The 25,210-nt window shown below is 50.4% G+C and overlaps 1 protein-coding gene across 11 annotated transcripts in view; it reads left to right on the forward strand.

Annotated features, from left to right (window-relative positions):
• The window catches only part of MME (membrane metalloendopeptidase), a 136,399-nt gene that overhangs the window by 63,036 nt on the left and 48,153 nt on the right, over positions 1 to 25,210 (forward strand). For all 11 annotated transcript variants that reach the window (XM_070239164.1, XM_023621147.2, XM_070239168.1 and 8 more), the window contains exons 4-8: positions 15,845 to 16,006; positions 17,286 to 17,366; positions 17,453 to 17,548; positions 17,666 to 17,784; positions 19,462 to 19,527. In XM_070239164.1, the coding sequence (XP_070095265.1) occupies positions 15,845 to 16,006; positions 17,286 to 17,366; positions 17,453 to 17,548; positions 17,666 to 17,784; positions 19,462 to 19,527 (524 nt within the window). The remainder of the gene's footprint in view (positions 1 to 15,844; positions 16,007 to 17,285; positions 17,367 to 17,452; positions 17,549 to 17,665; positions 17,785 to 19,461; positions 19,528 to 25,210) is intronic.

The following is a 25,210-nucleotide window of genomic DNA, read 5'->3' on the forward strand; positions in this document are numbered from 1 at the left end:
AAGTGCAGGAAGGACGGTGGCCTGGCCCCGAGGGCGGCCGCCACCTCACACCCTCCAGAGCAGGAGGTGAGGCTGCGTCCTTGGTGCTGAGGCTTGAAAGAACCCTCGGGCAGCGAGACCTCCGCGGGCGTCTCAGGGAGCCATGCACGCCGAGGGGCGTGTGGCGGGTTACTCCAGCAGCTTCCCAGGAGGTGTGCTCCCCACAGTCATGGAGCCGTCCTTGCTTTAAAAATTCTCCAGTCAGAATTAGCATCTGTCAGTCAAATCCTTCCCAGGAATTTGGAATTAAGTTGCTCATGTGTTGAGTACACGCGTATGTAACATTTATATGCCTTCTGGGTGGATTCTAAGCGGTAATGCAGCGTCATTTTTTTATGCGCGGTCAAGGTACGGAAGACATAGATAAGCTGAATCAAGTGGTTAAAGAGGAAGGAAGTCAGCAAGGCCTGCAAGGCTCATTTGGATCTGAGGTTTGTTTCACAGCTGCAGAGATTGCCTGTGTGTGCCCTGTCGTAGCGCCGGGGTGACAGCTCGGCCTGTGAATCAGTTAAAATCGGCAGAGTCAGAAACGGATGCTTGCATCCACGATTCCTGTGAAGCCAAACCTGGAACAGGCACTCCTTGATTTGAACTCACAGCCACACTGTGCTCGCCGTCGCACACCCTCACTGCTGGCCCCTCCCTCACCCTGGTCATCCCTGAAAGCAAGTAAGCCAGAGGCTGCAGCAAGAGGAGAACAGCTGGATCCTTGCCATTCAGAGGGTGGTCCGTGGACCGGCAGCATCGCATCCGCGTCAGCTGGGAGCTTGTGAAGATGCAGATTCTCAGGCCCCACCTCAGACTTCTGAATCTGCAGCTGCATTCTTAGCGAAGCCCCAGGATGTGCACAATGAAGTTCGAGAAGCGCTGGGGAATAGTGGTTCTCAGCTCTGGCTGCTTCTCAGGATAAGGAGGAAGCTTCTAAAACGTCCCCGTCAGACCTTCTCTCCTCAACACACGAGGTTCCTGCCCTTCGGTGGAGAGGTCTCTGTTAGGTGTTGGGAGGAAAAGCAACTTGAGTGAATTCGTTGATGGTAAGGTATGTGGGAATTACGGGACATCTGCGCTTTTAAAGGAAGGTTTATGTGGACCAGCGGATGGCTTTCACGGGAGCACTTTCAGACTGTGCTGCTCAGTGAAGGTTCAGTCAGAGCAGGCTGGACGTGGGGCCTGCTTTCTGCCGATAGTGGGGAAGCTGAGCCTGGAACGTCCTGCTGAATTTCACCAGGATGACACAGGCATGAACGTGTCCGTGGAGACTTTAGAGCAGCTTCTTCCCCCATTCACTTATTCACCCGTCTATTCACTCATTCATTCATTTTTTTTGGAAGCATTAATTGAATACCTTCTAAATGTTGAGTACTTTTCTAGACACCAGGAACATGACCTGGGATACCCCCGCCTCAGGAAAGCGACAGTGGGGTCAGCATGAGAGACCAGTAAGCAAAATGACCTCATGGCTTGCACACCTGCCATGACAGAGATAAGCAGGGCAGCTGCAGGCGCCCTCAGAAAGGAGCATCCAGCCCAGATCAGTGGACGTGGGCAGCCAGTGTGCTCGTAGCGGGAAGCATTGCCCGCTGAGTCCTGCGGGGCACTCAGGGATTGCTGGGCCACTGGGGCAGAGGATGTGCGGCATAGGCGGGACGCAAGCGGAAGCTGGCTGAGCTTAGGACCTGCAAGGGGTTCGTGCCAGCTGGACTGATGTGGGAGGCACCAGGCTAGCAGGGCCCGATGCGGGAAAAGTAATCGGGCTAGGGTCTATGCGGTGTGGCTTGTAATTCTCCAAAAGTCTATAGAAAATGAAGACGTAGGTTACAGGGAGCACGGAAATGTTTTTAAGCAGAGATGTAGCTTTCTCAAGCTTGCCTCCTGTCGGGCAGACCTGGTGAAGTGGAGGCGAAGATTTACCCTCACAAGAGAACACCCTTTCCGTGTCCCGGGTGAGAGGGAAAGACGTCTCAGGCTGGAGGAACTGAAAGAAGAGCTCCGGGGCCTGTCATCGAGGCCGCGTGTGAGGATGTGAGAGCGGATGGGGAGGGGGTGGGAGCGCTGGCCCAAGACCTAAGTGGGAGCCGGAGCCGGAGGTCTGCGTGAAAGCGTCTGGAGCTTCTCCTAATAGCGGTGGGAAATTACGGAAGGAAGGGCTTTAAGTGAAGCGTGACTTGATGGGAATTGTTGAGGATCACTGACTATAACTAAAGGATGGCGTGGGCGGGAAAAGGGCTGCTGCCCACTTCTCTGGAGATGGGCTAGTAGCTCTCTGGATCAGAGTGGTAACAGGGTGGAGAGTGGAGGGGCTTGGGAAATATTTAGGGGCTGGAATCCATAAGGCATAGTGTTTGTGTAAATATGTGAGGCAATGAAAAAGGAGTAAGTAGAACTCAAGTTTCTGGTTTGGGAAACTGGGTGAGAAGTGCTGCCATCCACTGAACCAGGGGCACAGAGAAGGAGCTGCGGTCAGAGGCTGGGCCAGTCGGTGGCCAGCTCCCTCTGAGACCACAGGTGGGAGGTGCTGGTCTTCCAGTGAGAAGTCCAGGGCAGTCAAGTTGGAGATCAGGATATGGGGTCATCAGCGTGTGGATGCTGTGGTTGAGATTTCCCAGGCAGGAAATGGAGGTTCCCAGAAGAAAGTGAGGAGGAGTTGTTGGGAAATGGAAGGAAAATCAATAATGTGTAAAAGTAAGAGAGTATGTTAGACATTGGAGACTGGTCGTTGGAGTCAAAGGCGGCTGAGGGGCTGAGTAAGACAAGAAATGAGAGCAGAGAGGAAGAGGTTGAAGACTCAGGTGGAAGAGGGCAAAAATGATGGATCTTGTTCCTGGAGATGCAAGAGAGGACCTACCCAGAGAAGAGATGGCAGGACTGTCTCGGAGGAGGGCCCTCTCCCCGTTACCAGAAGGAGGCAGGATGGTTTGAATGCAGACACGTTTCAGGGCTGGGGAGGGTGGAAAGTCGTTGGCTCATCGTCCAACTACTTCAGTTTTCCCTGTGAAGTAAGAGGCAAGCTCTGCCCCGGGACTGAGCTGGCAAGACAGTGAGGAGAGTGCTGAAGGCTAGAAGGGGCAGCTGCCCAGGGCCACGTAGAAGGGCTGTGCACAGAAGTGACGACCCTGCGGAAGCCAAAGGCCACAGTTTGAAATGTCATTAAACCAGGCATTGCCGGGATTTTCCAGCGTCACTGATAGAACTTTCAACAGATCTTTACTGAGCACAGTCCCATCGCTGCAGATGCAGGAGCGAGCAACAAAGTCCCTGCTCACAGGAGCTCCCGATGACAAAGGAGACAGATGATAAACCAGTCACTGAATATGTGGAATGCCTTACTGAGTGTCTCAGCCTAGAGTTGGGAGGGAAGAGAGGTGCGGCTGGCTAGACCACGTAGGCTTGTTTGTGGGGACAAGGGAGTGAAACGCTCTGGTGCGATGATGCTTTAAACGGTGGTGCCCCAGGGGGCAGCCTGGACAGAAGGTGGGAGGAAGAGCCGAGGGAGAGGCCAGGGCGAGTGCAGAGGGAAGGAAGAGATGAAATATCTCCTGAGGATGGGAAGGTCGGAGCGTGGGTCGCTCAGGTCAGAGGTTCCGAAGGTGGAAGTGTTGTGGGCGATAACAACCTCAGGATGTCACCTTGAAAATGTGTGTGCCGATGTCGAGTGTGGGAAGAGGGAGGGGAGTTTGGAAGGTCAAGAATTTCTTTAGCCAGAGGGTAGCAGACACTTTGTCTGCTACATTGTCCACAGGGTCCCCGATGGCACCTGGGAAGGTGGTGGAGCTTCCGTGGAAGGGAAGACTGGAGGCGAGGTGTCAGGGCCTTCAGCAAACAGAGAAGGTCTAGGAACTTGGTAGATGACAGAGATAAGCCGGCTGAGGCTGGAGGGGTCCACTCCAGAAGCCTGAAGGAGCAGCGGCAGTGATGACGTGGGTGCTGCTCGGCCGGTCTGCCTTCAGTGCTGTGGGGTGCTCGGGGAGAGCACCTGGGGGCACGGCTCAGCGAAATCAGCTGGGGGAGCCTGCTCCGAGTCAGCTGACAGCTTAAGTCAGTCATGCCCTTGCGCCCAAGGTGTGTCCAGAAACGCTCTTCTACTCCTGTCCTCTCACAGCACACAGCCTTTTCCGTCCTCCTCTAGAGAGGTTTGCAGGAGAAGCTCTTCTCAACGGAGGTAGATGTTTGCTGACAAGGGTGAGAGTCTAGAATCATAGGATGGGCTGCCGCATCTGGAAACTGGTCCCTGAAGGCTAGGGTTTTGCTCGTGTGCTGCCATGCGGAACTGTGTCGCTGGAGGGGCAAACAGCACCCTCAGACGTTGATGCTGGAGGCCCGGCTGTCTGGCACGTCATGGTGGAGCTCCGTTTGATGGAATGAGAATGGCTACTGAATTCCTTCTTATTTATCTTCTCACTAGCCTAGATAAAAACTCAGCGAACCAATTAGCTCCTGTCTTAAAATGTTTATTTAAACATTTCTCAAAGGCATGACCTTCCTTCAGAATAAAAAACAAACAAACAGAATTGTCACATTTAAAATGTGATGTCAAAATGTCTTTTTTTAAACTCTTGGATCCAGAGGAGTCTGTCAGTAGTACCATAGCCCTGAAGCTGAGAAGGGCTTGGTCCACGGCACGGACTGGAGGATGGGGAAGCCAACAGAAACCCATTAGCAGGTGACCAGCCGTCCGCAGAGCATCTGCTTCTCTGTGCTCGATGCTTCGAGCAAAAATGAGCCAGCAACTATAAAGGATGGAAACTACTTGTAAGTAGTTTCTCTTGTAATCAAGGCTTTCCTGAACTTCAGAGAAATTCCTTCTTACCGAAATCCCAAATAATTAAAGACCTATAATAAATGTGCTTAAAGATCCAATAGTTACTTATAAATACTTTCAGAAAAGAAAGCTTTTGTTAAATCCATGGGCTTAATTTTCTGGTGTAATGAAATTAGCTGAATGAAATTAAGATGTCTTTGATTCCTCTGCCAGTCTGAAGCCAAAATGGACTCGTTATCCCCCAAGACATGTATATAGCAATTAGTGATTTCACTGACTTCGAAGCCAAGAAGCAAAATATTAGTAATCATATTTGTTCAGAGAAATAATTTAATTTTATTTGAGTGAATCAAATAAAGGAAGCAGCATACACAAAGTCATTAACCGAACAGAAGCTTCTCGAAGCGCCTTCGACACTGTTCCCTAGCAAGGGTGTGACGGCCTGCTGAGAGCGAATGGCCCTTTAAACTCGTATCTTTGCAAATACGAATTTTTTAAAACAGAATGTAAGGTAGTAGCAATAGGTGCTGTGATGTATTTGTATTACATCATATATTTCAACTACGGTAATAAAATCAGAACAAAGAACAGAGTGGGGAGATGTGGTAAGCTGACAGCTGGTTGGGTTCCACGGGCCCCCTTGTGGATCAGCCCCTTTCGAGCCCCAGGCGTTCACTGAGGCCGCAGTCGGTGCCTCTGGCTCCACGTCGGGTCGGGCTCACGCCTGGGGAGCTGCCTCAGCCCCAGCTCTAGAAAGTGGGTTCCCACCCAGCTGCCCGTCGGTCCTCATCCCTGTGTAGCTTCCTTCCCTGGCTCCTCGCTGGGAACGTCCTCGGCTGCTGACCCTTGTGCTGCATCTAAATAGGACTCAGTCTCACTGGACCGGCTCAGACCGCTTGTACCTGAGCCCAGGTTGTGGACTTGACATGTTATATGGAAGAAAGATGGTTCCTCGTGTGCGGTGGAGGGAGCAGCTCCCGAGTTAGGATGCCGCGCAGAAGAGCACGGCGCCTGCTTCTGCCTCAACCACCGGCCACCACGCCTGTTGATGTTAAAAACTTAGGACAGAGGAATCAGTTCTTTGTCCTGTTTTAATACAAGAAACTGTAATTAAGTGTGAAAAGTTTAAAGATTTTCAGATATCGCCTAACTTTAAATGAACAATAGAAGTCATTTTTAATTCAAGTGTTGACAGGAAAAAGAAGCTGGAGTCACCATGTCTTCAGATTCTGGTGCGGTACGCGTGTGGTTTCTAAAGCTTTGAAGTAACCGATGGTGATGATTTGCTGTAAGAGGCCTTAACTGAGGACGAAGGCTTCTTATGGACCGCTCACCGTGCAGTGTGCTGGGTTAGAGCCGTGCTTGGGGTGAGGGTGCACCTGCAGGTGTCAGTGCTTCTGTCCTCTGCGGGTTACCTGCAAGCACGCTTGGAGTCATTTCTCAGCTTTCTAGGACCGAAGTCTCCACTTCTGCCCTTTCTTTTCCAACTCCGTGCTCTGGAGCTTCTCCCTTCTCGGGAACTCGTTTCTGCTCTCCTTTAACGGAGCCCTGTGCCCTCCTGGACACCACTACCTGCTGAGTTGCTTTTTCTGAGCGCTGTCCTCCGTGGCTCCCCTGTCCCCAGTTGCTCCATTCGTAGCCCGCCCACTCAGATTCCTGGTCAGCTCACACGCACGAGCGTACGCTCATTTACAGAAGCCACTGCGGGTGACTCCCAACCCCAAGGTAACACACAAAATAGGAGCTTTGCTTGTCAGCTGAGACTGGGTGAGTCTGGTCATTGAAAATGAGAACTAAGCGCAGCCGCCTTTCCTGTCTAGGTGCAGTTCTGTTCCAGGAGTTCACGTGCACTGTGAAAGAAACAGGCTTGTTTCAGAAGAAAACCTGCCAATTCTGTGAGGGCAGAATCAGCTTATCTGCCATGGTATGTGCAGTTCCAAATAGTGTCCGACAGGCAGGCGTTGTTGAAAACATTTGTTGAAATGAAATGAAAAGTTTCAGAGTCTTTTCTTGCCCCACGAAGAGAAAGTCTTTTTGGAGAAGGAAAATGATTTATCTTAATCCTATGAGTCTTCTAGAATAGAAAAGAGCTATTTACTCATTAAAAAGTGTAAACACGTGGAGCCCAATGTGGCTGATGTCAGCTCAGTGCTTGGTTTGTAAACGCGCTGAGTTTGATGGTGCTCCCTGGATAAGAGGCTTTTTGTGGTTTTGACTCCAGTGTAGGCAGCGCCATTGACCCGGCTCATCCTCCCGCTGTCATGTCTTTGCGCCGCTCCCTAACCAAGATGGAGGCGAAGGCAGGATGTTTCGAGTTTCTCTCGGTAATTACGTATTGTTGAAGTCGGCCTGGTTATTCTTGTTCAAAGCATGACCCAAAATAACAAAATGTTTGAACGGGAGAAACTTGGGTGTGTGATCTTATTGCTTCCTCTTCAGAGAAACTCACCAGTGTCCAGGGAGCTTGGGATCCACCTGACGAGAGTGACTGGGGGAGCAGTGGGGTCTTTTCATAACCTTCTACATCTTTCCTTAAAAGAGGAACATTATTATTCATTAACATTATGATCAACACGTAGCCCTGATAACTTATTTGAAGTGATATATTGTATTTAAGTGGCAGTATAATCTCTAATAGCTTTTTGCTAGCAAAGAATCTTTTGGGATTCAAAATGCAAATTGGACCTGAAAAAGAAAAATTATTTTTAGACTTACGGCACTTTAACTTAACTGTAACACTGCTTCAGGGCTTTCGTTTATTGATGGGATGTGTTTGGGTTGTGAATTTCGGAGAATCCCCACTGGAAGATTATTGACTGTCCTTCCTTGGCTGTGAGCCGTTTGTTTAAATGGGCCGAGATCAGGCTGAAGAATGTCTCTGATTTGGGGAGAGCCAACTGGAGATCATCACTGTGGGTCCATTGGAGCTGAGATTTCTGTGATTGTCTCAACAAGTTCTAAAATCCAGGGCCAAATGAGGTGAAAAAATTCATGTAGCTATACCCATATTATGGAGCAATTAAAATCTTAATCGAGCATCAGAAAAAACAAACAGTGGTTGCTGTGTAATTTAATTTGGATTCTCTCCCTCTCTCTGTGGAGCTCCTGAAAGTTTTTAATGTTCTTTGTTTTTTAATGTTATTTGGAGTCATGGCAGAAAAAGCATCAGCTCAAAATTGGACCTGGGCTCTGTGTAAAGTCGTCTTGGTGACCTTTGGCTTGTTGCCACCGTGTGCCTGGGTTTCCTTACAATAGAAGTAATATGTCCTTCTTTATAGAGTAATTGTAAGGGAAAAAGTAATTAAAACCAGTGGGGCAGTTTAGCGTGATAGTTAAGATGCTCGGACTCTGGCCCCCAAGTTGCTTGGGGTCAAACCTCAGGTTTCTGTTTGCCAACCGTGTGACCTCATGTGTACAAATTACTTCCCGTCCATTTCTGCATCTCTAAAATGGGGACAAAACATAGTTAGCATATAAAGTCAAATGAGAGCAAATATTGAAGAATTTAGGGAAGTGCTAGCATGAAGTGAGTGCTTGATGCCTGACACGTGTCAGCGTTGGCTTCTGTTACTGTTGTTATCACGTGACCAAATTCCTGAACCTGAAAGAAAATCCTCCAGTTTACGTTCTCTGTGTCTGATAGTGAATGGACTCCAGGTTCACTGGTCATGGGCTGTGTGTGTGCATGTGTGTGTGCGCGCCTGTGCATTTAGGGCTAATTGGCCCCGTGTACAAATGACATACAGTTATAAACTGATTACTCCTCAAGCCAGAACACCAGAGTGCGTCTCCTTGCTTGAGGGTGGTGTCGCCGTGCTTGGAAGCTTCCCGCAGATCTCGGTGTGAGTGCGCGTGCAGTTTCTGGACTGCTGTGTAGTGACCACTTCGCTTGGTGGTGACCAGCTAGGTCAGGTGAGACTTGACCTCACCTTTGCCGGAACTGACCCAGGGGCTGACAGAAAGAGTTTGAATTGAAGGATAAACCAGCTGTCTAGGTTACACTCAGTGTTGGGGGTAACACTCGACCCCCCTTCAACCAAGGGGTCACCAGCAATTTGGGGACAGGGTTTCATCTAAAAGTGAGGAGTGGATTGTGGAAGAATCCAGAATGTTTGCAATGAAAACCATGGTTTCTATTAGTGTTAGTCTGTGTGCTGGTTTCTAGCCGTCTTCTCTTCACCGGGTTCCGCGTCGCTGCCTTGGATGGGGTCTCTGTGACAGACGTGATTGCGTTGCATCTCCTCCTGATCTTCCAGACGTCCTGCCTCAGGCTTGGTTTTGGTCATGGGGGCCGGGGGGCGGCAGGGAGCGAGGTCAGCAGTGCTTTCAGAATGTTGTCAGAGGAGATTTCTAAATGGTCACAAATTTCCTAAGAAGTGGTTTTGGGCTTAGTGTCTGTTAGGACTGGAGGTTGGGTCAGAAATGGGCGTCCTGCGGTCTTCACAGAGCGTTCGCACCCAGGGCCGCTTCTGGACACTTCCAGGGCAGTCACGGGCCAGGCCGGTCATCGTGATTTTAAGATACTGAAATGGAAGAGCTGTGAGGTTGGGTCAAAAAGCCAACGGCTCAGGCAATTCGAGGAGAACGAGCCAACAGCAGTTGTGCTCATAGATCGTTCTGGAAACCTCACTCCATGCACAGCAGGAAGAGGCAGTGAATAGGTTCTGCCGGGAGCCAGATGTGTGGTGCGTGTTGTACATAGACGCCCACCTATTTAGTGTTCGACCCTGAACCACAGAGTGGCCAGAGATGTCAGTCCAGTCGTGACTGAGAGGTTATTTGGGTCCAGTTCCCACTTAATTTTGTTACCTGCTTTGTTCATTTTCCTGGATGTTTCTAAAAACCTCAAAATAAAATGGACAAAAATATCGACAATCCTAATGATTTGTGAATCCCCTAGTTACTAATTCGCCTACTGGCTGAAATTTATTTGTCCCCCAAACTCAACACTTGTGGTGCAGACAGGCACAGACGAGTGCTGGTGGGTGGAAGACTTGAACCGCCCACACGCGTGGACCCAGCTGAGGTCCGACAAGGACACTAAGCAAGAGTCTCTTTTGGTCTAGTTGGTGCCACGATTTTCGCATTTTTTGTGCTTTTTGTTGGTGATTTCATTGTTAAAATGTCTCCCAGGCCCAGGGCTGAGGTGCTGTCTACGTTCCTCAGCACGAGACGGTGTGATGGGCTTACGGACAGACGTGTGTCAGGTGGGCCTCCTTGAGGCAGGAGGTCTGTGCTGTGGGCTGAGTTCACTCTGAGTGAATCAGTGATGTATAGTAAATAGATGTCTCTAAGTTAAAAGGAAACACACATAAAGCAAGATGATGTATCAGCAAGCTGATGAAGATCTTGTGATCAGAGGCTCATAGGAACCGAACGCTGTGTTTCCCCAACCATCAGTGATGGAGTGTTTGCTAATTCAGTGTAAGTGGTGACCTTAGAACAAACTCCTGCAAATAACAAGAACCAACTGTATTTGTTTTGTGATTCCGATGAATTCTTTCTCACAGGAAACCATCAGTGACCTACCAAATATGGACCAACATTAGATAAAATTAAACCCACAAAAAGTGCCACAGCACAAAGCTAGTGTCCAGTGCCAGCCATCCTGCTTTCAGTTGGCAAACTGTTGATGTTGTTGGGGAGCAGGGATGGATGGCGGGGTCCCTGGTGGCACAGAGGCCATTGGTGCTCACGGGCACCCCCAGGACTGCCTCCTCTCCAGGCAGACGTGTAGCGGGTTCCATGTAGCTGGAATTCCACCCGTCTGATCATGTCTGGCAACTGGTGGAGCAGTTGTCCTCAAGTCTGCTGCCTGTGAGGCCAGGAGCCCCCGGAGATAGAGAGAGCTTATCTTAAAGGAGCAGGAAGTCAAGCTCCACAAAAACACCCCCAACAAAGGGCCGTGGGAGAAGCGAAGTGATTCTGAATCCAGTGCAGCGTTTGCTCTTGTGATCTCCCGGGACTGGCCAGTTGGTCCTTGTGGTTCTTGAGAGAAGGAGGCGAGGCAGTGAAACCCGAGAGTGTTTGTCCCCTGAGGCCCGGGGATCCCTCCTTGGGACCCTCTCAGACAGTGGCGGAGGTAGAGAGGCGTTTTCCCCACATCCCACGGCCCCTGCTAGGAGGAAACTGGTCATGGACGGGGTCGGGGCAGGACATGGTGGGGCAAAGTCAGCGGAGCTTAGGGGCCGGCTGGGGGAGCCGGCTTGCATGGGAGCCGCACATGTGGTGCCCTGCAGGGCCGTGCATGGGCTTGGGATGGAGCGCACTGTGAGACACGGGTGTCTTGACGTGCGCCATTCACGCTGGCACGTGGAAAGGCAGGACGAGATGTGCGGACTCATCTACGGATGGGGACATCTCTGCCTTCTGATGTGGGTTCTCCGTCCTCAGCTTCCATGCTTCTCTCCTGTCTAACCTGGTGCTTCTCCCCTGGCCACACGTTAGAGCCACTCAGGAAGCCTTGAAAAAATGCCTGGACCGCCCCAAAGGTTCTGGTTTAATTGGTCAGGAGTGGGTCCTGGGATCCGTATGCTGAAAAGCCTCAGGATGATTCACGTTGTTAGCAGGGTTGAAAGGACTTCGCTAAAATGCATCGCTGAGAGTTGTCCCTCTCCACGATCCAGCGTGCTCTGCTCCATGCCGGGGTGGGCAGAGTCCTGAGGCACGTCCGCCTCCAGGAGACGCCCCCCGGATGTGCCTTGAGTATAATGGCCTTCATGCCATCTTCCTGTCTGCTTGCCCTGCTGTGCAGAGTCCATCTGGTTTTCCCCATCCTTCTTCCTGGCCCCACAGACCCTCCCGGTCCCAAGGCTTTCTCCCACCTCTGTCCCAGCAGTGGGTGCTGGTGGTGAGGCTGACCCTGGGGAAGGCGGGAAGCTGTGCAGTAGATGGAGTGGCCGGGAGGAGAAGGTGTAAAGAAGAGGGCTGGGCAAAGGAAAATGAAGGACGACTGAGAAGGAGTGGAAAGAGAACAGCAGAGGGGGCTTCTCCCACGGCACCTGCTGTGGCCAAAGTCTGGAGGGGAGCAAGCGGGTGGGCTGGAAACCACACGCCTAAGAGCCCATCCTGAGGCTCCATCATCTACTAGCTGCTTGATCCTGGGGAGATTTCTTCATCTTGTTCCACCAAAAAGGGGTGACCCGCAGGGATTCAAAACAGGTCTGCCTCATTTAAGCCCCCCCGCCCCCACATTTCTAGCTTATACGGCGTCTCCTAATCCATAGCCACAGAGCAGACCCTTTGCAATGAAAACAGTAATTAATAACCTCCCAGATGGTGGCTGAGCTCGTATTTAAATTCCTACGGTCAAGTAAGTTGGGAGAGTGTTACAAGAAGATTAGTTTGGAAAAAATGGTATGTCACTTATTATCAGCCTAGAACATTCAGGATTGCCATTCGTAAGAAGTAAGCTCATTATTAACAGAAGATTACTTTTCTTGTCTTTATGTGACTATTTTCGTAAATTAAAAATAAACTTTTTTTCTTTTTGCAAAAGCAATGCATATTCATCTAATACAAATTGGAAAATAAAGATAAGCAAATAATGCAAAATTCAACACACCAATAATCCCTCCACCCAGACACAGCTGCTGTGAATAAATGCCTGCTCAACTTTCTCTGCTTTTGTACAGATTTTTACAAACCATGGTGCATTCTTTCTTTCACTTTGCAAACATCTGCTCCACAGCGTTCTCCGTCAACACATCTGTCTTTGCTGCATCGTTTCTTGTGTCTGCCTATGAAGGTGAATAATTCTGTTTGTTGTTAAACCACCTTTGTTTACTCAGAAGACCCACAGATAAGCAGACATCTGAAGAGCCAGGTGTGGCTCTGGGGAGAGGCCACGTAATTCAAAACAAAGCACAAACTATAAAAACAATCACAGCCCGTTTGACAGTCATGCGGCTGTTTCCTGCGGCCCTTCTGCCCGCAAGTCTACCGCTGACTTCAAAGAAAAGTCAGCAGAGAGCAGGTCCGGAGGATGAGGTGCCCACGGGACTCAGACCCGCGATAAGAGATTAAAGGGAGGCCATCAAAGATCCAGCACAGAGGCGCTAGGCCACGACTTGCTGGCCGTGGCCCCGAACAGTCATCAGAACAGAGAGCTTGCTTTGAAGTGATTGGAAGCGCCTGCCCCGTGACTCCCGGGTGAGAGGGAGCCTTACTCTGGGGGAGTGTCCCGAGCTGCCTCTCCCCTCTCCTGTCCGCGTGCGCCTCACAGACCTTTGGAATGCTGCCTCTTGGGTTTGTGGTCCAGATGTAAGCAGTTTAGCTGTGCTGAGTCTCAGGTGAGGTGTTCTGCCCACGGGGAAGGCCGTTGTCTCCTGTGGGAGACGTGGGAGGAACAGAGGGTCCCCACGGCCCGGGGATTCCCACTCAGGAGCATAAACCTGCAGCCGCTCCTCCCTTTTATTAGGATGCTGTGAAGGACACGTGGCATGTGCAAATCCTCGCTGGGACTCGCTCGTTGCTGTCCTCGTTCACTCTCCTCCCCCGTCGCCCGTCCACCGCTCTGCCCGCTGGGAGGGTGGTGCCCTTTGTGGTGTTGGCGCAGGAACCATTTCCCCAGAGAAAGGAAGATGATAGAAGTGCTCCCAAAACGGCAGCAGCCTTTGCAACATGCAGTTTAAGTTTTTTAAAGTATTTTAAAAGACAGGAGCTACATAAATTGCTAGAAATGTGCGCTCAGAATGTCTTTAGCTGGCCCTTCTTTGGGTTCCAATTTTCTGGTTTTTCACTTTATGTGCTAATCCTCCACGTACGTAGGGTGTTTATTTTCACGTCCCCTGTCATCATATCTTCATTTTCTCCGTTGTTCCAGGGAATTACTTGTTATCTCTCTGGCCTTTCTGGATCGCTTTCCTGATCTTTGCCTGAGGTTCCAGGTTGGAGTTTTTCCTGACAAGTCTTGACCGAGCGCCATGTTGGGCTCTGTGAGACCTGGAGCACACATGCCCTCCTTACCAGAACCAGGCTGGGAGATAACGGGTTTTCCAGCAAAAACTGAATGTGATGCCAGCTGTACGGGCTTTGCCTGGACTGTCCTTCGTGAAGAAGGAAGATTTGAACTGAGCCTTGAAAATGCCCAAATTTCTCAACATGAAAAAATGAAAACATATCTTAGGAGGGGACAAGGCAACATGGTCCAGGTTACAGACACAGAAAACCCCAAGGTGTCTCTCAGCAGAAACCGAATACAGTCATTTGATGGGGCAGGTGGCTCGTGAGGAGGCAGCGAGAGCTTTAGGGAAGAGGTGGGGCTGAAGGGAGCCTTGAATGGTGGGTAGAATTTGGAAAGAATGGGAGGAGGAGTGAGAGGGTGGGCTGAGGGGCAGGGAAGCCAAGGCACAGGGCAGGAACACAGGAGTGTGGCACGTGGAGCGAGGCCATCTGGTGGGAGCAGAGAGTTTGTGTAAAAACACAGAGAGGAAAACAGAGAAGGGGGAGCCTTTTGATCAGTCTAGTAAAGATTAGTCCAGTAGAGTTTAGTCTAGTAAAGATCAGTCTAGTAAAGATTAGTCCAGTAGAGTTTAGTCTAGTAAAGATCAGTCTAGTAAAGATTAGAGGCCAAGTGAAAGAGTTTGTCATTTAACCTGTGCAATGTCAAGCCACTGACATTTTTGAGCAGGGAAATGGCCTGTGCAAAAGGATATTTGGGGAAGTTTAATATGTGAAAGATGTGTGGAATGTATGAAAGTAGGGAGACATCGGTAGCAAGATGAGTAGTTGGGTGGCTTCTAGTCAAGGGAAGGAAGATGTAAACTAGGTTGACACTGATCATGGAAAGAGTATAGAAAAGAGGGAAGGAGGGACTGACAAGTATGGGGGGGTGGGGGGGAGAAGCGCGAGTTCTCCCCAGGGCTTCAGCCTGGGAAGCCATGATACGGACTGTGCTGTCCACCAAAGTCAGACGCCCAGAGAGGGCTGGTTTGGAGGTGCCGGAGCCTGGTGTGGAAGAGCTGGAGCCCGAGATGGAGCCCAGCACATGGGTCCAGAAGGCGGTCACAGGTGGGGGCTGGAGGCTCAGCTGGAAACGATTTCCATTCCAAGTTGAAAAGATCCACACAGCTCAGCAGTTGTTTGACATTGTTAATTGATTAATTTATGTACTCAGAAAGTGAAGTATTTTCAAAAGCTCGTTTGAGAACTTACACTCGCTTGAGACAGATGAATTCCAATTGCTCTTCTGTTTTCATGGCAAAGCAGTTCAACTTGTATGAGAAAGAGCATGGGGAGGGTTATCTGCTTATTTGGGGTGTGGAGACTGTGGGCGTTGGGCCTCTTGTACGTGATAGTTTTCTCTTCAACGATAGTAATGTGTGTTTTATGCATCTTTCTATCAGCTGCAGTACCGGCACAGTCAGTGTTTTGCGTATTCTAAATACTCTGTGTTAGTTGATTTTTGTTTTCATTCTAGTTCCCAAAGATAAAAGAGTGGACGTGAGAAAAACTCACAAGTTTACAGCCAATTTTATAATGGCAGACTCTACATAAACAAATGCAAATTGGATGTCAAATTTGAATTGTAAAAACTTTGTAAGCAAGGTCCAAGAAGTAATAACTAGAACTCCAGATCTTTACTAAAATGATAAACTCCATTACCAGCCCCGCACCCTTGGAGTCTCAGAGACGTTCAGAAGTCACAGCATCTTGAAGGGCAGAGTCAGCAGCTGGAGTTCTCAGTGAAGCCTGTTAACCCCGGCCCAGGACGGCCAGGGCGGACCTGTGCTCTTTTCATCTGGGATGGGAGCCACCAAGAACCTCAGCATCTGGAGGAGGGAGGGAGATGTAGGGTGCGGGCCTGGGAGGTCCCAGGCCTCTCAAGAGTAAAACCAACCTGCGCTGTCTAGAGTGAAGGAGAGGAGGGCCGTGTGCCGGTAGTGTCCATCGTGCCACCTGGACTGACAGTTACGTAAGGACGAAGGAGGACCATCAGCTCAGTTGACTTGATCATAAAGGAGACGAGCATGTCTCTTTTTCCCCTTCCAAGCTCCTTAAGAAATACGCCCTTTGATTTACCTCATGGTTCCCCTGGTCTTTCAGCTGCTCGACTGATCCAAAACATGGATGCCACTGCCGAGCCCTGCGCAAACTTTTTTAAGTACGCCTGCGGAGGCTGGTTGAAACGCAACATCATCCCTGAGACAAGCTCGCGCTACGGTAACTTTGACATTTTACGAGATGAACTGGAAGTCGTTCTGAAAGGTTAGTGGAGTTTGTGTCTGTGCATCAAAGATTTCTCTATTAATATATCCACATTTTAGGACATAACTCTTGGTCACAAAGGTTAGAGTAGATAACCCGAGTGTTGTGGACCACGCTGAGTCACTCCAGGGGTGGTAAACACTGAAACGGCTGTGGTGACATCTCTTAGCACCCCTGCCTTCATTTGTAGGTGCACAAACAATAAAGTTCTACTATTTCCGGAGATGGTGTCTTTACGCACCTTGCAGAAGAAGAAATTAAAGAACTGTCACTGAACAGCACCTCCATGTCTTCCCACCCCAGCCCCGGGGTATATTTACTCTAACCCAGCTGAGACACTCTCCCTGGAAGTTGAGAAAGTCGTGTCTAGTCATCTGCTATCCTCCACCCCGTGGAAGTCTGTGGTGGGTAGTGCTGTCGAGCAGATCCCAACTCCTGCAACCCTGTGGAGAGCAGAGGGGAACCCTGCCCGGTCTTTCTGTGCTGTCCTCTCACCTTCCAGTGCTGTGTCAGAGTGCTCCAGCTATTCATAGGGTTTTCTTGGCCAGTTTTTTCAGAAGTGGGTGGCCAGGTCCTTCCTGATCTGTCTTAGTCTGGAAGCTCCTGAAACGTGTCCACCATGGGGACCCGGCTGGTATTTGAAATCCCAGTGGCATAGCTTTCAGCATCACAGCAACACGCAACTGCCATAGTGTGACAACTGACAGACGGGTGGTGTGGTTCCCTGACCCGGAAGCAAACCTGGGCCGTGGTGCTGAGAACACTGGATCTCAACCACCAGACCACCAGGGCTGGCTCTTCCAGAAGTTACTTTGTAGAAAAACAATTTCTGCTATTTTCTAACATCCGAAGAAGTAGAACAATTCATTCAATTCGTTTGGAGCACGAACAGTACAATCACACAGAGATAATTATTTTCCAGCCATTGAGAAAACTATTATATTAAATTCCAGATTCCTCTGTCTTACTGTTTTCTTTTTAATCTCAATTTCCAAAAAAGTAACTGTTATTATGGCAGAGCAGAGTACACATCACTGTTCACAAAAAAAGATAGGCTCGTCAAAAAGATTTTCATCCAACTTGGCGGATGATCCCAACCCTCAGTTGTGCACGAGAACAGTGCTCTTGTGAGGGGTTGGCTTTTCCTGTAGGGTTTGACAAAGCGGGGAGTGAATGTATACACACAAGCAGGGTTTTTACTGATCCTGCATTGAAAATGTTAATCACAGCTGCCAATGCGTGATTATACTGATGTGTGTTACTAAATGCCCTATTTCAGATGTCCTTCAGGAAACTAAAACTGAAGATATAGCAGCAGTGCAGAAAGCGAAAACTCTGTACAGATCGTGTGTGAACGAATGTAAGTGCCCTCGGGGTATCCCGTGCGGAGGGTGCCAGCCGGGGACGCATGGACCCCGTAACGACGGGTCTTCGTTGTCTCCGCAGCTGTGATCGACAGCAGAGGCGGGGAGCCTCTCCTCAGACTGTTGCCGGACATCTACGACTGGCCGGTGGCGACAGAAAACTGGGAGCAAGTATACGGTGAGGCCATTTTTCTTCTTCAAAAAATATAATTTCCATGCAAAATCTGTTATTATATTATAGTCTCATGTCAGTGCTAAAGCTTCTAACGATGTCCTTGACCTTTCATTGTTTTAGGTACTTCTTGGACGGCTGAGAAGTCTATTGCACAACTGAATTCTAAATATGGGAAAAAAGTCATTATTAATTTTTTTGTTGGCACTGATGATAAGAATTCTATGAACCATATAATTCACGTAAGTTTGTGTGGCCAATGGCCGGAGTTATCTTTAAATTGTAGTAAAACTTGCACACATGTTGCCATTGTTGATGTTTAGAAATACTGCATATTCTCGCTTGAATTGCGTGAGCACAGAGGTGATACACTCACGCTCTGTCTCGGTTAACTGGTTCCCAATTTTGAAGGTATTTTCAATGCTGTGTCTTAGACAGTCATCTCTCCTTTCTGCTACCTCTGTTGTAGATCCTTCTCCCTTAACAAAGAAGATTCGATAAGAAGTAAAGGCTTCAGGCCCCTCCTACTTAGAGGAAGCCCCTGATTTCTCTGTATGGTTGTGGGAGGAACGTGCTCTGGTTTATATGAGTAACATGGATCTGGAAATCAGAAATTCCTAGTTGCTTCCAAAAAGAATGTAGAAGAGGGGTTTTGAACACAATTTTGTTCTTACTAAAGAGCATCTGTACTTTTTTCTCGATTAAGGTAAACAAAATGCCATTCTTTTTAAATGGCTTTATTAGATTCTTTTTTAAAATGTAAGCCACTCATTTAGGTTTATCTAAGATGGTCACCTAAGACGAGATTAATACTTAATGAATGTTTGGAATGGACTAAAAAATTTATAGAGCTTTTATTTGGTCTCCTGTAAAAGAAACTAAACCAAAAGTTGCAGGTCACAGAGTCATATTTACGTCACCATTGCATAAATCTTTATGGTCGTTTTTATTGAAATCATGAAAGATTGAACCCAGCTCTCTTCTGCATGGACCCTTTCCTCCCTTCTGACGTCCTCTCCTCCAGCTCCCCAGTGCCAGTGTCCTGTGGTCACAGGAGTCCTGTGGTCACAGGAGGGGTTCCCTAAGGAGGGTTGGGAGGTGGGAGGAGCAGAGCCTTCCTGTGGGGATGCCTGCTGGCCCTTCCATGCCAGCCCTCTGGGTTCCATCCTTGTGTTCTGGCTCTTTACAGCCCTTGGGATCCTTGCTTTAACTCATGAACGCTCTGGTTTGCCCCTGTACCCTTCTCCCCATGCAGCACACAGAGACCACCTCTCAGAGCCGCGAGTGTCCAGGTGCCCTCACTGGGCATCGAGGGCAGAACAGACGCACGAGAGCCGAGCGGTTTCTCCTTCCACAGTCTCGGCTGGGGGCTGGGTCCTGGGCAGGGCAGCCTTGCGGAGAGCCAAGGAGGCGTCCCCACCCCTGGGGTAGAGGGTCTCACAGCATCTCTGGGAGATTCCCACCAGCTGCAAAGTGCTCGAGTCACCTGGAGGTTTTCACCTTCATTTTCTCCCATCCCGGTTAAGGATGGGCATGGAGGAGACTGTCCCCAGGGGAGCACATAGCAGAACCTCAGGAAGCGGAACGTCCTGTAGTGTGAGATCCGGAGACTCTTCAGTCCTGGATCCAGACGTGTTTCGTTCACCTCCACCTTCTGCTCTGCGTTAAAATCCGTCCCAGTGTACTTTCATTTGGGTTTTCTTTGGTTTTCCTCAAATCTGCCAGATTATCTAACTACCCATCAGTTTAACGCTTAGAAGTCATGTGGAAACAGCTTCCTGACTGTGTTCATCGGAGTCTGAGTGGCCCCTCAGGCAGCAGGAGCCCTCGGCTCTCGCTCACGTGCACGGGCGTGCAGTGTCCCCTCCCACTGTCCTGTGTCGCCTGAGTGGCTGTTTTCTTCTTTCGTGTTTTTATAGATCGACCAACCTCGACTTGGCCTCCCCTCCAGAGATTACTACGAATGCACTGGAATATATAAAGAGGTAAAAAAAAAAAAAAACAAAAAACACCCAACAAATTAAAACAAAAGTGCAGAGTCGTCTGGTGTAAACTTAGAAATAATGAAAAAGTCAGAAGCCGAGTGTGAGCCCGCCTCTGTGTTCCTCCCTCGGGACAGATGCTTAGAGTCAGACGTACCAACAAGCTCCCTTAGATGGAGCGAACGTTCTCAGCAGAAGGAAACAAACTGGGGATTCCTTATTCGTGTCTAGGATTTAAGTCATATGACTCATTTTGAAAAGTCAATTTTAAATACTTTAATCCCCCTATAATTTGGGTCATTTTGAAGATGAACAGGTTGATCGTGGTCTGGGTGGTGCAAGGAGGCCTGGGGACTGGTCCAGCGTGAGACGCTTCATCCCCAGGCCCTCAGGGCCTTCTGACGGGACCTTCAGGTGACCACCTCGGCGGGGGCAGCAGGCTCCCACAGACCCCTGCAGCCGCCCCCGACCCTAACACTGGTCAGCCAGCCAGGGAGCGTCATACCCTGGGAACTGGGGGGCCTTCTGGAGGCTTCTCCTTGGCTCCCGGCCTCCCCTCCCTCACGCTGTGTTTGAGCTCCGACTTGTTGACGTAAGAGCCGCAGCAGACGGCTCAGCCGTGTGGCCGTCCTTAGACATTTGGGGCAGGTGTTGACTCTGTAAATGTTTTCCTCCGCATCATTGTAGCTCAGACGTCAGTTAAGTTTACCGTTGATGATTGCAATGGGTCATGTGTGGTACTGGGACTGAAATTGCTTCTTCAAATTGTTAGCTAAATATGTTCATGCTGAGCGTTTATTTGCGTAATTATTAAGTTCAAATAACAAGGAATAAATTCACTGTAACATATCTTTTTGAGTGGCTGCACACGTTCAGATGCAGAAAAGATGTGAAAGGCCACAATTAAAAGCACAGACAGAGGTGGGGGGAGGTATGTGAGTTCATCACCCCTTGTTGTTGCTGGGCCACAGTGAGGCAGTCTATGAGCTGTCCAGCTTCCTCCAGTTGCAGAGCTGAACCTGCAGAAGAGTTTTGGCTCATTAGCCCACATTTCCATTATCATCAGCTGGGATATTTTCATATTTAGGATTGTATCCTAAAAAGCATATCAAATTTATTCAATCCTAAAAATATTTTTTTTTGTATTTTAATGTTTCTGATATCAAGGTATACCTGGCAGTGTACACATTGAATGTGGTGCAGTTTCTTTTTTTGTTTGTTTTTCAAAGAAGTCATTGGTGATGGTGTCTGTGTGCATTTTACGTCGATGCTGTCTCATACTCTGGAACAGGTCGCTGACCGGCAGTCACAGGTGCGACTCGGTTACAGAGGCGTTTTTGCTTAGCCTGCAGTTTTGTTTTGTTTAATTTTGGATTAGTTGCCAATATTTTAAGAAATTGGAATATTTCACTTGAGAATCCGGACGTCTTGATAAACTGGTAGAATTGGAAGCTCTCGCTGTGTTCGTCTGTGGCAGCCAGGACGGGGCTGCGCGCGGTCTCCACCTGAGACCGGGTCTTGTGTCTGGGCTTGAGCGATCCTCTCCTAGATGATTCTTCGATTTACACTGCCTTCCGGTCCCTGTAGGCACTTGAGTTTGTAAATTAGTTGGGTCTTGGCTAAGCTGCAGGAACAGAGAGACCCTGAAACACTGCAGCTCAGACAAGAAGAGGTTTGTTTCTGTCCCCCATCCCAGGGCAGAGGTAGGCAGCCCGTCCCGGTGAGGGAGGAAGCTCCACCCTGCGGGATGGCTGGAACTGCAGCTTGTTGCTCTAACATCAGCCCCTTCTAGTGTCTGTGTTAGTCTGTCTGGTCAAACTTGGTTCACCGGTGCCCTGTTCACATTTCAGGCCTCAGGGAGAAGAAAGAGGGAAGTTGGTAGTCAAACGATCCCTTTGAGGCAAGTGATGCAGAGGTTGCATGAGGTCCCTGGTCAGGACGTTGTCACGTGGCCACAACTACACAGAAGGAAGGAGGGGAGAGAGAGTCTTAAACCGCATGGCTGTATGTGTCGCGTTCAGAATCAGTTGATGAGGCGGAAGATTCTGTTGCTAGGAAGCGGGGAGCGTGGATACCGATGAGCCTGCGCCCACTGGTCTGGGAAATGCTCTGTTTGTGGTCAGACAGCGCAGAGGTGATCAGAGCTGGACTCAGCGACACCTGGGTCTGTAGAGGTCGTGGGTGAGAACGCTGAGGCTCCGAGGCGCCCCAGAACACTCAGCAAACCTTCTGCCCCGTCTGTTGCTCCCTGCATCGCATCGTGCCCCGTTCCTAAGAGAGTCGTCACACGGCAGAGTCTCTAGACGAGCAGGTGATCCCGCGGGCGCAGCCGCACAGGCCCGCAAGCCGGAGCGTCTCCTCAGCTCGGTCGGCCCCCGGTGATCTGGATTCCTCCGGCAGACCCACGGCGGGCGTGCTGCCCTGTCCCCTTCGCCAGCTCTGGCGTTAGGTCACCACACACCTTCCTGCTGACCTCGGGCCTCAGGGTGCCTCCCCAGCCCGGCATCCGAGCAGACTCCCAGTGGAAGGGAGTTGGCGTATGAGAGAAAATCTGACCGTCATCTGGAAGTGGGTAATTACTAGAATATTTTTGTACCCTCCCTGTCTTTGTAATCTATTCTTTTGGGGGGTGTCGGGGAGAGTGTCTAGCCATGGAAAAAATTCCAGTTTTCTCCTTATTTCCGCCGTGATATGAACTTTTCTCCCCGAGTCAGACGCCCTGTGATCCCTCGCTCAGTTTCCTCTGTATCCCCAGCCGGCTGTCAAGGAGAAGTTAATTCTCGTTCTCCCACCACCCTGCTACTTCTGCACCAACTCAAACCCCTTAAGTATTTTCTTCTGAGTGTTTTATTGCTTCGTGAAAAGGCTAGGATAACAAGATGCGTGGTGGAGAAGTCATAAAGCTGGAGGAAATCTCAGTATCCTCGTGTCTCCTGGTCTTCCCCGATTTTCTCCCTCGTCAGCTCTGATGGGTCCTGTTCCCTCTGCCTGGAACGTTGCGCACACACCTGCACAGCCCTGTCGTTCTCGCCTCGCCCTTAAATCTGAGTTTACATTGCGCTTCCTCGTGAAGGCTGTTCCTGCAACTGTAGAGTAGATGAAGACGCCTACGTGTTCCCACAGCACCTGTTTTTATCTAATGTCATTTTTTTCTAGAAAACTGTAAACTTAGTGGGAGCAGTGGCTTGTGTCGCTCATCCTTTGCTTTAGTCCCGGTTTCTGGCCGTAATCATCGAGTAAATATTGCCGAGTTGGGGATGCGTGGTCGAGGGGAAGATGGAAGGGAGGAGAGGAAAGAGGAGGAGCAGAGAAGAAGCCAGTCTCTCAGAGGTTCCTCCAGTCGCTACCTTGATCCTCGGGGAAGCGTGAGCCCAGGGCACCAACAGCTAGAGCAAGACCCCTTGGGCATCTCACAACGCCTTGCAGACCACACATCCCTCTTGCTCTTTCTAGTCTCCACTGTTTCTCCGCTGTGCTCAATTTGCCTGAGATACGTTCACGCCCGTGCTTTGCATTCTGCATTATTTTATTGAAAATACCCAGAGGAGTTCCGAGGATGGATGTGAGGTCACCAGTGTCTTTGCCAAGGGAGGAGCTCTCTGGTCTTTGACGAGAGCAGCCTGGCTTCTTTGCCTGTCGCTCTGGCTGGTGGTTTTCACACTGTCGCGTGGGGTCTGGCTCTGCGGATGTGGCTCAGGGGCTGGAGATGAGTGAGGTCACACCCCTGTTCCATCAGAAGGAGCCTCCTCGTAGATCTTGCTCAAGTCGTTGTCCAAGCCCGTTTTCCCCGGATCCTTTTCAATCCCTCCTTATGGGATGCACAGCTCGTCTGGGGAATCGTCCGCCATAATTCTAAAGCCACTCTTCTCATGAACAGTGAAAACAGCAGCTACAGTTGCAGGAAAGCGCATTGCACTGCACAGAAGCGTCTTTCACTTTGGATGCCCTAGAAGTGGAGTTTTTCTGGTGTGACACTTGTATGGCATTCAGAACAGTGAAGTGCTGGTGTCATCACACCGCCAAGTGATGAAAATAAGTGCATCATTTTTGAAGAACTATGTCTCACCCCTTTCCTGAGAGACAAGACCTATTTCCCGCATCTTGTTAAAAGGCCTTTCTGCCGGAGGAATTCCAAGATGGCGCCGTGAGTAGTCCTCTTTGTCTCTCGCCCTTCGAGTCTACAATTATTTGGACACTTATCGCTTGACAAAGGATATCCAGACAGCATCTCAGGACGTCTGAGACACCCACGCGACTATACATCGGAAGGCGGACGGACTTTCCTCCGGGAGGATGTGGAAATAGGTGAAAACTCTCCGACCCCGACGGGCAGCCTAGTACCCGCAAGCGGCTTTCTTCCAACGGACGCCCCCAGAGGATCCACACACATCTAGGGCAGGAGCGAGAACACAACAGAGGAGCGACGGTGGAAACAGGTGACCAGAACCCTACTTAAACCCCCCGCAATTACTCCTAAACGCAGAGGGAAACTTTGGAGTTGCACACCTGAGCCCGCGGGGAGAGTCTCTCCCCGCCATTGGCGGGGAGACCCGGCCTGGTGCTCGGGGCGCCCGGAGGGTCCCAGAGAGAGACACGGAGGGCACGGAGGTCTCCCAGCTGCCGTTGCCCGCCCCGTGGGACTAGGGATTGCCGGAGATCTCGGAGAGGACCGGGGCGGGGGAACTTTCAAAGGCGGGTCCGGCGACCCGGTGGGGAAGCGCCGGAGCTCCGCCAGGCAGCAGACAAAACTCTCTGTCTGCCGGTAGCAGAGGGGCCACGCTGAGCACTCTGGGCTCCCGGCAGAGGCCCGGACAGAAGCCCAGAGGGCGGGGCGACCCCCAGCTGCCGTTGCCCGCCCCGGGGGACTAGGGATTGCCGGAGATCTCGGAGAGGACCGGGGCGGGGGAACTTTCAAAGGCGGGTCCGGCGACCCGGAGGGGAAGCGCCGGAGCTCCGCCAGGCAGCAGACAAAACTCTCTGTCTGCCGGTAGCAGAGGGGCCACGCTGAGCATTCAGAGCTCCCGGCAGAGGCCCGGAGAGAAGCCCAGAGGGTGGGGCGACCCCCAGCTGCCGTTGCCCACCCGGTGAGGCTAGGGATTGCCGGAGATCTCGGAGAGGACTGGGGCTGGAGAGAGTTCCAGAGACCCAGCTTAGTAGCCTAGGGGGAAACCCTACAGGCTCACAGAAGCCTTAGGGAAAGCCTCTGCACAGCACCAGTAGAAGGCACCCAGCCGCCAGCCACAAGGCTGGAAGACCCCAGGGCAAAAGCAGCATAGCTAGGTGTACTAACCACAGACTGTAGAAGATGCCAATAGCTCTCCTGCGACCCATAGAGGACAAGTGAGATTTGGTGGGTGCCGACAGCAACCGAGCGACAAATAAAAGTGATCCCACCCCTGGCCGCTGGAAAAGCCCATAACACCGTTGCAGACCCCAAGGAGAGAGCACATCTAGGTGGGCAACAACAGTAGGCACCTGCAGCCTGAAGCCCCCCGTGACGGCCCCCACGGCAGAGGAGGGAATCCAAAGGGCCACTGTGGCTACGAAGAGGGGCCCAGGCCCAGTTAGCAACTACGGACAGGGTTCCTGGTTGGTGAAGTATAAACAGCTGCTCCCCCCACTGCAGCAGCTGAAACAAGTGAAAGGAGCAACTAAACTCTATCTCCATGCGGAGGCACAAATCAAC

This window comes from Equus caballus, chromosome 16 (genome assembly GCF_041296265.1).
Source record: "Equus caballus isolate H_3958 breed thoroughbred chromosome 16, TB-T2T, whole genome shotgun sequence".
Taxonomy (NCBI): domain Eukaryota; kingdom Metazoa; phylum Chordata; class Mammalia; order Perissodactyla; family Equidae; genus Equus; species Equus caballus.